Source organism: Oreochromis niloticus, linkage group LG17, assembly GCF_001858045.2.
Source record: "Oreochromis niloticus isolate F11D_XX linkage group LG17, O_niloticus_UMD_NMBU, whole genome shotgun sequence".
NCBI lineage: Eukaryota > Metazoa > Chordata > Actinopteri > Cichliformes > Cichlidae > Oreochromis > Oreochromis niloticus.
In genome coordinates, this window is record NC_031981.2 from 32,379,263 (window position 1) to 32,394,084 (window position 14,822).

At 41.0% G+C, this 14,822-nt stretch overlaps 1 protein-coding gene across 1 annotated transcript in view; it reads left to right on the forward strand.

Moving 5' to 3' along the window:
• Nucleotides 1-14,822, forward strand: part of LOC100695501 (ephrin type-B receptor 1) — a 121,767-nt gene that overhangs the window by 52,311 nt on the left and 54,634 nt on the right. Inside the window, exons 6-8 of the mRNA XM_005457133.4 lie at nt 943-1,098; nt 8,275-8,537; nt 14,095-14,170. Of these exons, the coding sequence (XP_005457190.1) occupies nt 943-1,098; nt 8,275-8,537; nt 14,095-14,170 (495 nt within the window). The remainder of the gene's footprint in view (nt 1-942; nt 1,099-8,274; nt 8,538-14,094; nt 14,171-14,822) is intronic.

The window sequence follows — 14,822 nt, forward strand, 5'->3', positions numbered from 1 at the left end:
ATTAACAGAAAAGAACCAAAAAAATTATTTTAAATTGTATCTTCAGATTCTTTGTTACTAGTATTCTGTCACAAAAACACACAATTTTTCCCATTTCCTTTGTTGAATCTATGAAAAATGCGAAAAAGAGAATAGTTTCACTGAGATAAAACTGTATTTTTGCACCAACAAGATGATTCTTTGTTATTTGGTACCAGAATCCTGGTAGTAAAAGTAAGAAAACAAAATCCCAAACAGTAGCTAAAAAAACCAACAACCCCTCTGCTCCCAGATACTTTTAAGCCTTCTTGCTTCCTCATGCATACTTTCTAGTTCTGTTAAACAAGGCCACTAACTCTGCAGCCAATATTAAACTGGCACTGACTCTGAAGTCCCGTGTCCGTATCTCTATGCTGCCTCCAGCAGTATTTGAAACCTTGAGATGAGAGCGCGTTGCCCAGGTGGACTGCAAATATTTCCACAGCACATATCCAAGCTGAATAAGAATAATTATTATCTGGTCAGCAAGAGCCAACTCTGGGTGCATAAAATTTGGATAAAGTAGGGTATCATCCTTAAAAATTCCCACTGTACGTGTTTCATGTCATGCCTGACCCATATTAAAAAGAGCCAGAGAAGAAAACCATAGTCCAGTTTTCAGTTAATCAGCACAACATGATTCTGTGTCACTGTGCACAAAATGTTTTTGTGTATCTTGTCAGAACAAAATATTTTGCAGCTATCCCCAGAAAATCCCCTTCTGTGCTGTGTCAACCTCATAGTACCAATAATAACTCTGCTGGCACGCCTGCTTTCTAATACAAAGTTTACCAAATGTCTCACGATCAAGGCAAACAAAAATGCACAGAAGCACGATGCAAACCGACTTAGAGTTTGTTGCTCTTTACTCTGAGTCACACGTTGGTTTTTATGTGTTTTTCCCGCTTCTTTTTTTTCCCGCAGCTTGTCCTCAGGGCACCTTTAAGTCATTCCAGGGGCCAGGACTGTGTCAGCAATGTCCACCCAATAGTCGCTCCACTATCGAAGCTGCCACCCTCTGTGGTTGTCGGAATGGCTATTACCGAGGAGACATGGACAAACCGGAGGACCTGTGTACCAGTGAGTCAGTCTTTTTTTCTCCCCATCAGACACAATAGATAAATCTTTCAATATGAGCTTCAAGATGACCAACACATGTTTGCGAAAGGCAGGATTTTGGCTGAAGCAACCAATAGCTGACATACTCGAGCGTATCAGTGGTTGACACCATCGACAGTCCAATATTTCATCATTAAGTTAAAGGCCAACATCTGCTTTGATTTATCATTGCGCCCCTAATTCTCTGTGCCTCGTTCAGAGCGCTGTAGCATCCCTGTCCTCATTAGGGGATTTGGGGAGCGGTAAGTAATAATGCTGCCACATTCCTCGGGCTTTCCATTGAAGTGAATATGTGTTTAGTGTGTTGAAGAGGCTATATTGCTATGCAAGATGAGGCACAGAGAGTTTGAAAAATGGAGCTCTCAATTCCACAGAGAGATGGTGGAAGTAGGTTGAGACATGAATCATTTTGGACTGCATGCAGTTAGTCTCCGTGTGTGTGAGTGTGTGTGTGTACCTGTGTGCTCGTACATGTCCAGGTGACCTGAATACAACTTTATGTTTTGGGAGGGGGGTTAAAAAGCACTGGTTCATTCATAGTCTGGCCATATTTTGCTGTCACAGAGTCATGAATGAATTTGCAATGCTGCGTCAGAAAAGCAGAACAAATGTTGACAGTGAATATTGCTGATCCGCCCCACATTTTGCGTTATTTTCCTATGCACTGGCTGTCACATTCCTTTTGTTTGTTCGTCATTTCATGTATTTGAGGAATTGGCGCTTTGCTTTGGTTTACACTAATCAAATCAAACTCAAAAACTGGATATCTTTTCAGTCGCCGTCCTGCATCAACAGCGTTACACGAAACCCAAATCAAATTCTTGTGACTGATAGAATTTCTTGTCCTTTTTTAAATCCTCTGCAGACAGTGAAGTTCACTAAAAAAATGCTGAACACGAGCTTTAGTTCAGTCTGCAACTAAGCCTCATATGTTAGCGACATAACAGCAGGCAAGCAATACAAAAAGCCATCAGTCTTATAACTTCATGTGTGGAGGAATAAATGTTTGCCAGGTATGAGTCAATCTTTTCTTTTTTAATGAGGTTCTTTTACATAGATGCATAACAGTGGCAGTGCATAAGGTCTGCAATTAGTGAGACCCTCTTACAAAGTGCTAAGAGCGGGTTTTCTGGACTGAAAATAAACAGCTCTATAAGAATGGCTGTCTCTTTGCTCACCTCTGGGATTCTCCCAGCACAGGTGTCATTTATACAAAAAGTCCCACGACGATCACTCAGACTATTTTGCGGTTTCACCATGGATCTCGCACAGAGAGCAAACATCAATTTGCTGATGAAAGCTTGGTTTGTGGATCCCAGTCAGGCACTGAATAGTTTTTCAGTGAATGGGCCCACAGTATCCACACTTCATCCTAACCTCCATATGTCACATCAGGTCGGGAGTGCAACCACCATACTTTCATTTTTTCCCCTTTCTTTCTCTATTGGTTTTGACGTTCACAGATTTACACACTCTGAATTCATTAACAGGGGTCAGACTGTCAAGTCTGAGTTCCACTGTAAGTCCTGAGACATCAGAGAGAAAATTTGTTGAACGTCCTGAACTGTAGTGAAGCGAGCTTGTGGTTGTTGTCCCGCAAAATCCAGTCAGCTTCAGGCATCAGACGGTGTAGCTCAGTACACTCAAGATTTCTTGTCGCAATTCTTTATTCTTCTGTATGAGTAATAAAAACAGGCAAACGCCCTTGTCTCAGCTGATTCACAGAGGATACAGTAAACTTCAGATTAGCAGGGTTAGGGGTTCCAGGCCTGGTCTTCCTGTTATTCTGGTACAGGTTGTTCATTTTGTCTAAAGGCCATTAATAATGCTAAATGAGAGCTGCTCTGATCTTTCTATCCTTGAGACTGACTGACTGACTGTATACCTAGTATAAAACCCTGTTTATCGGTTTGTTCTCATGGCATCTTGTTTTTATTGCTGACCTGGATATTTATATGTCCACCTCATGGAGAATGCTCTTTTTACAGCTTCTTCCTTTATGATGATCACAGAAATCATTCTGTGATCATCCACAAAATTGCCTTCTGTAGTAATCCAATCCCTCTTATGCTTCCAGGCTCACCAGTTTGTTCCTTATTTTCTGCAAAATTTTCTGTGCTGTTGATTTGTCTACTCTTAGTGTTCAACTTCCCTATCACGTTTTTTTTTTTAGTATGGCCTGATTCACTTGCACTGAAAACCTTGAAATTGAAACCAGTTGTGGGTTCAGTCAACACCTAAAACTCATTGCTGTGTTCCTCGAACCATTCCTGGTTCCTGATGATAGAACCTGAGGTCTCCCAGGAAAACATTGGGCAAATCACACTGTCTCCTCCCCATAGTGAATCCTAGTTCCAGGTGTTCCCCAGGTAAACTCCACAGACACCCACAACAGAAAGAAAATGTGATTCATCAGACCACGGCACCTTTTTCCATTACTCCACGGTCCAGGTCCGATGCTCACACCCCCATTGTTGGTGTCTTTGATGGTGGACAGGGTCAGCATGGGCACCTTGACTAGTCTGTGCCTATGCAGCCCCAGACTCAACAAACCTTTTTGGAGATGCTCTGACACCATCACCTAGACTCCATCATTTTGCCACAGTTTGTCAAACTCGCCCTAATCCTTACGCTTGCCCATTTTTCCAGCTTCTAGCACATTGACTTTGAGGACAAAATGTTTACTTGCTCCTTAATATACCCCACCCACAAACAGCTGCCAGGATGAAGAGATAACCTGTGTTTTTCACTTCATATGTCAGTGTTCAAAATGTAATGCCTGAACGGTGTACACAGCAAAGCAAATAGTCATTGTTTATTTAGCGCTAGTTACACAGGTTGGGTGTTTTAAAGTCGGTTTAGTAATTGCATTGAAAGTTTATTGAAATAAAATGACAGAGAAAATGACAAAGTTTTCAAAAATAAATAAACAAACAATAAAGTTGAATTCTATTCTATTCTAATTCTATTCTAAAAATGACTTTGACACAATAGTTATGGAGCAGCTGATGTGGTTAACCTATTCTGACAACAGAGGAAGCACATGAAAGCCATCGCAACAGTGGCAGCAAACTCAAACTGATGCAGACAGAAGAGAAAAAAATCTACTTTTTATGTGAGAAGGTGTCAGATGTCAACCTAGTCAGCCTACACAGCTCTGTGAATTACCTGGGTACTTTAAATTCAAGGACAAAAACAAACTGAGTTACAAGTTTGTTTGTTTTCTTTCAAGCACAAGAGCCACGAGAACAAGGAGGGAAAAAAGTTCAAAAACAGTGGGATGGAAGTTTAATATAGGAAAGAGCTGCAGTTTATTTGTATTTGGCATGAACTCAATCAGATATAAAATCTGACCAGTGAGATGGAAGAGTGAATGGGTGCTGTGTGGATAGTTGCCTGACAGAAAATCATTTCTTCAGCACGCCTCATGGGCTGCAAAGGTATGGAGGAGTGTGTGCGTCTTGTGTCTGTACACTGTGTGCATATGTAGAGGTTTTCTTTTTGTGGTATTTTTGTGTACAGGTCAGAGCAATATTGTGTAAGCCATTTACAAAACTGTGAAAAAGAACGCGGCTGTAAACAGCAGCACAGATTGTGTCTCTAACTCTTTTGGAACGGTGTCTCTTGTTGCAACAGTAAAACTGGAATTGGAAAATTTATAATGTGATTATCGCCTCGCTTCTTACTTTTCTGCATTTGAATGTGTGCTTGCTGTGAACTCTGAGTGTCAGACACTTTAAAATAATTTGTATTTGTGCTATTTAGATAAAAAAAAGTAAAATGGAGTGAACGCCTGTGCCAACACACTGTGTTTGTCTCTCTGCGTATAATAATCAAAGCCCAGACGGGTCTTCTCTTTCCCGCTCTCTCAGTAGAAATGTTTATAAGATGGTGCTTCTTAGATTTACAGCCCCCCTACTGATTGTTAGCACTTTGATTTCTGCCTCTGAGTGTCTCTTTGAGAAAAGCGCACATGCACATATTCCACAGGGCCATCTCGGTTGTTTCTAATGACTCTGTGATTTACCATATGCCAAGGTTGAATATCCATTTCATCTCTACTGCTCTTGTTTGGCGTGTGCACTGCAGTGTCTGTGATGTGTACGAGCAATCAAAGAGATGTGTACCCAGTAGGTTTAACCTTGTGAAAACCCTGGTTGTGTACCCTAAAAGCCCTTAGCTGTTCCTCAGATCACAGAGAAGAGCTAAGAGAAAAGAGAGCGAACCGGCAAGAGAGAAAAGAGATGCAGATTCCCTAATGGCGCTGAGCTATCGGGTCACTTTTTGAACATTGTAGACACTGTTGGCTGAAGTGCAAACTTCCGACTGGGAACTGCACTTGTCAACTTTCCATGTCAGCAAGCAGTCTTGACAGTTTCTACAACCCTCTCAGTATTATACAAGTGGATGCCAATTAAGATAAAGTATTCGACTGCACTGCAGTTGCAGTACGTGAGAACATCGGACACCCAGAATGGGTAAGAAAGGCACCTAACTTTTATTTTAATTGTCACTGAGTTTAAGAATACTTCCTTGATGATTATTCACATGAATATTATAGCCCATGAACTCATTTGTTGAGCAGATCAATGATAGTTATTTATTCAGTGATCAAAACAAAGACCTGATTATGAAACTGTGTTTATGTCGTCTCCATTTCATGTTATCTTTTTGTTTGAGTTATTTTTTTTTAGTTTGGTTTTGCACATGCAACACATGTCATGCATCTGTCAGTGCATCCATGGATTGCTTTATATCACTGATGTGGATAAATAGTTGAATCAATCATTGCTCATCCTTATTCAGTTGGTAGCATTATTCTGTGTTCTTAAGAAAGTTTGTGTAAGTATAGTGTTGTTGGATTGGTGGATCCCATATTGATGATTTGCATTTTTCTCTCGCGTACTGCACTGATGGGAATTGGTGACAGTCATTGTGCGTGATTGTCCTTTGATTTTGTCAAAGGCGAGGCCATTGGAAGACTGACAGTTTTAGCCTTCAGAGTTGTGTGGGAAGTAGGAAGGAGGAAGTGTGTACGGGGACGAGCTGCTGAGAAGTTGAACATCTTGGATTGTGAGATGAAAACTCAGGTTTCAAAATGTGAGCTGGACTCTTATTTACCATTTATCACCAATGGGTGATAAATGGTAAATAAGAGTCTTCCAAGCATTTTTCCCAAGCGTGGCGAGAAAGTAGGCATCAAGATATTGTGAGACACAGGTGCCTTTGACTCCTTTATTTTAGTTTGACTTCTTTATTTTAGCATCAGTGTTGCCGCCGTTGGACGAGACATTTGTTTGTGCGTATATATCTGCATTGAGTGTAGAGCTGAAGGTTCTCTCTGGAAGCCAAGTGTGGGCTGTTGTTCTTACACCTGTTAGTGTTGTGCATGTCCCAAATGAAGCAGTGAAACAGTGTGGAGCAAATGAAGCAGTGTTTCCTGATGTGCTCAGTGTTCAGCAATAAGCCAAGCACAGTTAGCTAACAGGTGCTTAAAAGATAAGCACCTGTAGGGTTCTGAGTTAGCGTTGCCTCAGGTCCCTTGGTATTTCTGTCATGGGGATCTGGTGAAAGAACACCAACTTATTATGGTCATTACATGGTAAGGTGATGAGGTGCAAAAATTCCTTTGGAGTTGCAACAGGAAGTGCATCTGGCATACAAAATCTAAGCGATGTTTCCCTGTGCAGCGAATCCTTGTGATCAGTGAAACTACTAAAAGTAGTGGCTTAGTAGTGTAGTGGTTTACTTATTCCAACAAAGCATTTCTGAGTTTGTGTGATGGGGTTCTGGTAAGTCTACAGAGACCATGTGCTTTGTAAATGTGTATGCCTTTATGTGTTTATAAAAACAATTGGATGTTAACTTTTAAAAAAAAGTGTCATCCAAACACAAGTTTAAGAACTATCTGACGAAATTAAGCAGAGCAATGGTGAAGTGCTGGTGGAATTGAACTCTCTGTGGAAGAAACGGGCAGTCTTTGGCCCACAGTTTAGCAATTTTGTCTGGCAGCTGCTCCAGGGTCTCAACTGTGAGTCTCATCTGTAAATTGGGAGTCAAGTTCTTCAGACTAAATGAGGAGCAGACTTTAATCATGTTATTGTATTTACTATATCATTATTCATTGTTGTCGGGGTAGGCACAGAGTAGCAGCAGTGCAACCCATCTATGGCCTCTGCAAACTGACGTCCCAGAATAAACTCCAGGGACATAATGGAGGTGATTGTAATTGTCACAATTGCTATTGATACTGTAAGTTTGGATAATTATGATTTATCGTACTGCTGAGAAACCCCTCTTTTAAAAACCTCAGCTGTTAGGTTAGTAAATGTATCTTATTATGTTTTTCATCATTTTACACATAACAAAAGCTTTAAAAAAAAACTGCAAAGTTCACATGTGTAATAAAGAACCAGGAAAATGTTAAAACTTCTACGATCTTACTGGTTTATCTGATATCCATCCAGTAATTATAGATTACAAAAGGCAGGTATTCTATCACGTACGTGACAAATGGTAACATTATTTGGTGCTTCCAAATATTATTCACAGTTAGTTTCATAGTTTGTATACATACTGGTAGTATATCAACATGCATGCTCAGCGCAATGTGGCGGGTAGAAAATTTTCCGGTTGATGAATGATGCATTCGTAGCGTGTGGGAGAAAAAAACTCACAGCGGATTGCTTAATATTGCTTAATAGCTTAATATTTCCATGGCAACCTATACTCAGTGGTTAAGATAAAACCATTGTAACCATGGAAAAAGTCGCAATGCATCGAGTATATTCGATAAATCGCCCATTCATTTCAAGAATGGTTGGGCTCTTACATTTTTATTTCCTTATTTTGCATCAAAAGGCACAAACTTTACTATTGGTTCAAGTTTTGAAATGTGCTTTAGTAGTTATCATTCCTCATGAGACAATATTGTGGAACACATAATGTTAAATCTAATATCCCCTATCAACAAACAACAAATTTCAGTTATTTATTTAGTATGGTTACACACACACACACACACACACACACACACACACACACACACACACACAAATTCTTCCATGTTCAAAGTGGCAGACTGATACCTGCTGTAATGTTCATTCCCTCTTACACACTCATTATTCTTCTTTCCAGGTGTCCCTTCAGCTCCTCGCAATGTGGTCTCAGTGGTCAACCAGACATCAGTGATGTTGGAGTGGCACCCACCACGTGACACTGGACACCGCGACGACTTGTCGTATAATTTGTTGTGTCGCCGATGCCACAGCAATGAGCGGCGGGCTTGTCAGCCATGTGATGACAGCGTGGTGTTTGTTCCAGGCAAACAGGCGTTAAAGGAAACAAGGGTTGAGATCAGCAAGCTGCGGGCCCACACGTCGTACACCTTTGACATACAGGTTTGTCCACAGATTGAGGGCTGCCTCCCTTTTTCATGCTTTGTTTGTGCTGTGAAGAGATTTGTTGAGTGTTTACAGCAGTGAAAAATCTATTTTGTGTATATCAAACAGGCACTTCGTGTAGGCCTAGACTCATTGTCAGTTAGTGGGAGTTGCATTCATGCTGGATTTGCAGCAGTTGTGGTGGACTCCAGAGGTGTACTAAAAACACAGCAAAAATGCATCAAAGAAATTTTCATGCATAGTTCCAACACTCTCCCAAAAATGCCACTATTTAGCAGTTTATTGGCCAAATGACTCATGCGCCTCATCACATAAGCCAAGTGTCAAAAAAGGAGTTGACCCTGTTTATTAACGAACACTCCCACTAGATTTAAATACGTGGGATTGTCCACCATTTCATTTCAGAACTCAAGAAGCTTCTAGGATAAGAGATGAAACATCTTCAAGAAACCTAAAGAATCCAGTCGCTTTCTTTCCAAGCTCCTTAGAATACCATGACATGGATGACTGAGAACCTACACAGACATTTCACAGCAAATGTTATGTTGATATTTTTTTTATCCACTGTCAAGAACAGCAAAAGTTAGTACTTAAAAAAGTAGTTATGCTTATTACCCACTTTAAAAACAACCTTGCTGTCAGCTATTTTTTTAAATGCAAATAGTAACCATAATGCTCAATGTTACTGAGGCTACATAGATGCTTGCTGACATGCAGGCTTTTATGCACAATCTGCAGTTATAACTTTCAACTTACAGGGTCACCCTGAAGTCTATAAAACCAGTACAATTGTGTCCCTTCAATCTTCTGCCATCTGCCTCATTTCCCATACACGTGTAAGTCTAAAATAAAGGCCAGTGGTATTCAGTTCAATGAGTTCAATGACTCTACTAACTAGAGGTGGCTATTTTTTTAAAATAGAATCCAATCTCTGACTATATGAATAGTGTGGCCCATCTGTTGGGGGATGAATATGTCAATATTGATGAACGATAAATTTAGTCATTAAATCAATGTGCCCATATGTCTACTTGTCTTTTCCTCCCATGCATTGAAATTTTACCCCATTATCATGAGAAACAAGGAGCATTCGGGGGAAAAAAAGCTGTACTGTTTGCTGGGAGCACCTACTGCTAGAGGTGGGCAAACATCGGTACTATCAATACTAATCCATTAGGTACCAACAGGATCAATACTAAACGATAGGATTGATATTTTGTATCTGTCCTCTAAGTTCAGTATGTAGTCCACTGAATTGTTTTAAATAAAAAATGAATAAAAAATTCTCCTCTCGGATGTTGTTCCTGGGATCTGCTGGAACCACTCGCCTAGCTTGTGGGTCACTACACCGAGTGCTCTGATTACCTGTTACCTTCACCCTCCACATCTTCTTGAATTCTTCTCTTAGCCCTTGATCGAGCTTCTCATGTTCCTTTTTCCTGATGTTGTTATCACTTGTTATAGCTAATTCTATCTGTCTCAGGCATCTTTACACAGCCTGCACCTGGCGTCTTGCCTGGTGTGATAGACCCCAGCCTCCGTGGATCTTGTACTTAGATCTTGTTCCTGTGCTGCCGTGATCAATGCCTCTGTGCTGTCTTTCAGGCCAGCTTTGTCCAGCCACTGGTAGGATTTCTGAATGTTAGCTACTTCCTCTATCTGCCGGTGGTACATACCGTGCATAGGACTGTCCTTCCGTGGCTCCTCCTCTCCTTTCTTGGGTTTCGTTTGCCTGAGGTATTCATTAAGCACACGGTCAGCTGTGGCCATGTTTCTGATTTACTCATGAATGTTTGTTGTCTCATTCTGGACAGTGGTTCTGACAATAACCAGTCCTCGGCCCTTCTTCCTTTTGCTTAGCATACAATCTCAGGGTGCAGGATTTGGGGTGTAAACCTCCATGCATGGTCAGGAGCTTCCTTGTCTCGATGTCAGTGGCTTCTATCTCCTCCTTTGGCCAGAAGGGTTCTTGATCATGGGCATGGGGTAGGTGCTGATTGCCCAGGTATTGTTTTTTCCATTCAGCTGACTCCCAGGACTTGCCTTACCCTCTGCAGGTATTTGGTGTTTGCTGCTTTCTTAGCGACCACTTTGTGGTTCCCATTTGCCTGTGGGTAGTGCAATCCCCACAGTTCTGACTATCTTCCTTCTCTTTGTTACACTTCTCCAGTCCGATTGACATTCCAATGTCGTTGCAGTGAATCGATGTCTTCTTCACTCTTGGCATACAGCTTAATTTCATCCATGTAGAGGAGTCAGCTGACAATTGCTTTATTCCTTAGTCTATATCTGTAGCCAGTCTTGTTAATGATCCCACTGAGGGGGGTCAGGCCTATCCAGAACAGCAGTAGGGACAGGCCATCTCCTTGGTAAACCCTGCACTTGATGGTGACATGTCCAGTTGGATAGTGTCATTCGCCACATCCCCATTAAGTTCCTGATGAAGGTGCTAAGGGTCCTGTTGATCTTGTGTAGTTTTAGGTATTCCAGGATCGACGCGTGGAGCATTGAGTCTTAGGCTTTCTTATAGTCAATCCAGCCGGTGCACAGGTTGGTCAGCTGGTCTTTCAGTCTCAGTCTCTGGTATTCCTGCCAATTCCTTTTTGTGCCCTGCTCATGTATTGAGCAATGTCACTGTTCATATTAGCCGCTATGATGCCTGACAGGAGCTTTCATGTGGTACTGAGGCAGGTTATTGGTTGGATGGGCACGGTTCTTTCTGGGGATCCTTGGGGATCAGGACTGCCTGGCCTTCATTTAGTCATATTGGGTATCTCTTGTCGATTAGCAGTTGGTTCATTTGTGCTGCCAGACGCTCATGGAGAGAAGTCAGCTTTTTCAGCCAGTAAACTTGAATTATGTTGGGGCTTGGTGTTGTCCAATTCTTTATACTGGAGACCCTTTCTTTGATGTCTGCCACTGTGATGGTTACTGGATCCTGTTCAGGGAGATTGCTGTGGTAGTGTTGTGGGTTGCGTTCTTTTCCCATATGCTCTTCCAGTATTGCTCTGTCTTCAGTCTTGGTGGGGCTATTCTTATATAGCCCCACCAAGACTGGAGGTGGGGCAGTGTCGCAGTGTTCCACTGGTTTATTCTCCTGATTTCTATCTCTCTGGTATTTCTGTTCAAGTGACTGGCGGAGCCTAGGGAGCCTTACTGGATACAGATGCCCTGGTTAGGCATCGAATCCCTGAAGTTCAAAAGGCATGTAGTGTTACTAATGAAAAGATATCCCTCAAATATTCACTTAAAACATTTCTGAACCTTTTTGTGTTGACTGTTATGCCTGTTTTATTTATAGCCTGTAGCACATTTAGTACAACAGAAGCTGACCCAAAGTTCTTTAGAAACAGACACATTTACATTCCAGGTCTCCAAAAAGCCGTTTCAAAATACATGAAAAGCTAAAAGGTGTGTTTTCTTGTGTTAACTAATTATTGTGGAAAGTAAAAATCACAGTGACTTTAGTGTTAACTAAAATGTGTTCAGAGTTTACAAATTGATAATGAGTGATCTCATAAGTCATGATACACTGCTGTCCCCTACAGAAGCTGCCTTTATAAGGGAAAAGTATCAGTGTTGCCCTAAATGTACTTACTATCGGATATATCAAAATGTGCAGTAACGCACAGCACTAATGGGTGCTAGTTATACCATTTTCCAGGGCCAGGTCAAATGTACCCAAACTATACACGGTAATTACTTTTAATTCGCTCACTTCCAAACTTTTCCCGCCTTTCTACACAACTTAATTAGTTCTGATTGGATCTCATCTCTCCTGAATATTTTCATCTTGTTTTCTTTTGTTGACGAAAGCGTTGGCTCATATAATCATAGTTTTTGTCCTCGTGCATTAGTTTGTTTTTTGATATCGTCTTGTTTTAAGCAAAGAAAAAACGTTGTTGACGAAAACTATGACGTAAATTAACACTGGTTTTACCACAACTTGACCATGCATGAAAACGTACTAAGTACTCTAACTTTGCCTCAAAGTCTTGAGGCAAAGTTAGATGTGCCTTTTATAGTCTTGATAGGAGGTATTATTTGATTAAGGGACACAGAATAAATAGAGCTTGGAATAAGTCATTAGTAATTGCCAGCCTTTATTTGCTATGACTGAAGACATTGTTCAACCATCAAAATGATTAGTTGAGCTCATGACAAATATAATATGTGGCAGCTAATTAGATGGTCTTTAAAAAGCACTCACAACCTGTTAATTGTGTCTCAGTGTTGGTGAGATGAGACACATTTGGAGATCTTAAAGCTTCACAAAGGGACTAGCAGAATTTTTATACCCTGATATTAAACTAGCTTCTTGTTTCTGATACTTAACTGACTGCTAAACCACAGCAAGTGCCCAGTAACAGATTAACAGCTGTAATTGGGAGAGCTGGGTCTCTGTATTTTTGTGCATGTTAAAGTGGAAATGACGCAGATACTGCATACACAAGAAAAGAGTGTGTCAGATGTTTTTTTAAGCCTCTAAATAATTTACATCCATCTATTTTTCTTCCGCTTATCTAATTCTGAGTCGTTGGGGTGGGTGGGCCGGAGCCTATCCCAGCTGTCACAGGGTGAGAGGATGGGGTCAATATAGCCTGAACTCTCTTAACCAAGCTTTCTTTAAGTGGTCATCAGGAATAGTTCTTCAGGCTTCTTGAAGGACATTACACAGCCTTTCTTTGGATATTGTTGCAGAATTTCTTTCTCCCGATTTCTTAAAGACATGACTGTCAAATATTCTATCTAAAGAAAAGTACTACTATTGTACAGTACCACTGTAAATATCACGAGAGAGTCTGGCTCCTTAGATCTACTTATATATATATAGAGAGAGAGAGAAATAAGGGATGGTTTAAGGTTGTTGCACAGTAGTGTATTTCCAATTATTTTGTGGAGTTGCAGGTTATCATACCCTTGTAGATTAGCTCATCTGCTGTATAGCGTTTCACTACAGAGCACGCTAAGATTTCTCCTACTGTGCACTCAGTCTAACCAAGTTCTGGCTACACTGCAGATGTACTATCATGTTTTCAAACTCACCTGAGAAGTCTTAACTGTTTTAATATTATAAGTGAAACATACAATTTCACTGCAAAGAAAAATCTGTGACTCTACCTAGTTTGTCCAGAATAGGGAGCCATATTTTCTAGGTCTCAAAGAAATGCATGAATCTGATGTTGTGGTTTCCCTTATAATACTCAACATGTAATATAGTTCATGCTTGTGACAGTTGAACTTGTTAGCTTTGCTATTTTCATATCACTCTGTGGGATTAAACTTAGCTACTCTTAGCTTGCCAAATGTTAGTAGCACCATTTGTCATTTCAGGCAGAAAACAACAGCAGTTGCTAGCTAAAATTGAGAAGCTAAAGGTAAATCATGTGCTAGTTGTTAAAGCTATCAGCCACCATTATTATTGTTAAACAGATGCAATGCTTGAATGGAAAGGCACCAAGAGCTATGAAGAGATGGGGGTGGAGGACTCAGTTCAAATAACTATTAACTTTAATGTCTCAGGGTGGAATAACCGACCATTACTTTTCTATAGGCAGTCAACGGAGTCTCCAACAAGAGCCCTTACCCCGCCCAACAACTGTCAATCAACATTACAACCAATCAAGCTGGTAAGTTGGGAGAGCAATGACTGTGCGTGTGTGTGTGTGTGTAAGCATCTGTGTGTGTGCTAGCATACCCCGGGGCACCGTGGATTATGTGAGGGAGGGATGGCCGGGGAGATAAAGGAAATTGAGCTACAGCCTTTTAATTCATAAAACATGTTATGTGCTTGTCATCGCTCTGCCTGTTCTCTCTCTCCTTCCCCCTTCTCTCTCTTTCTTTCCTGCTCATCCACAGCTTTCATCGCCTTTCCTCCGCCTCCCCTGCATCTTTCTCTCAATTCTGCTTTTCTCAGCTTTCTCCCCTCTTTCCCTGCTTTCCTCACCCTAGGTCTCCCTCAGTATAATTCTTAGAGGCCATAAAGTGAGTGAGTTATTACTCCATCAATACTTTATGGAGACAGACACAAGTGATATTTCCACTGCTACCCAAATTTAGATTTAAAAGCCGCTTTGCTATGGAAAAACACATCATTTACCTCATCTACAGCACCCCTGGCTCATTCCTAATCGAAACATGATCCATTGTCACCCTGCCGTTTTCTGAGCGCATTTGTTACCGCTGTCGGATGCGAGCCTCTCTTATCCCTGAAATCTTTTAGGACTCAACAAAAACTGATTTATTTTCAGGTTGACTGCACTGGGGGAGATTTTTAAATTA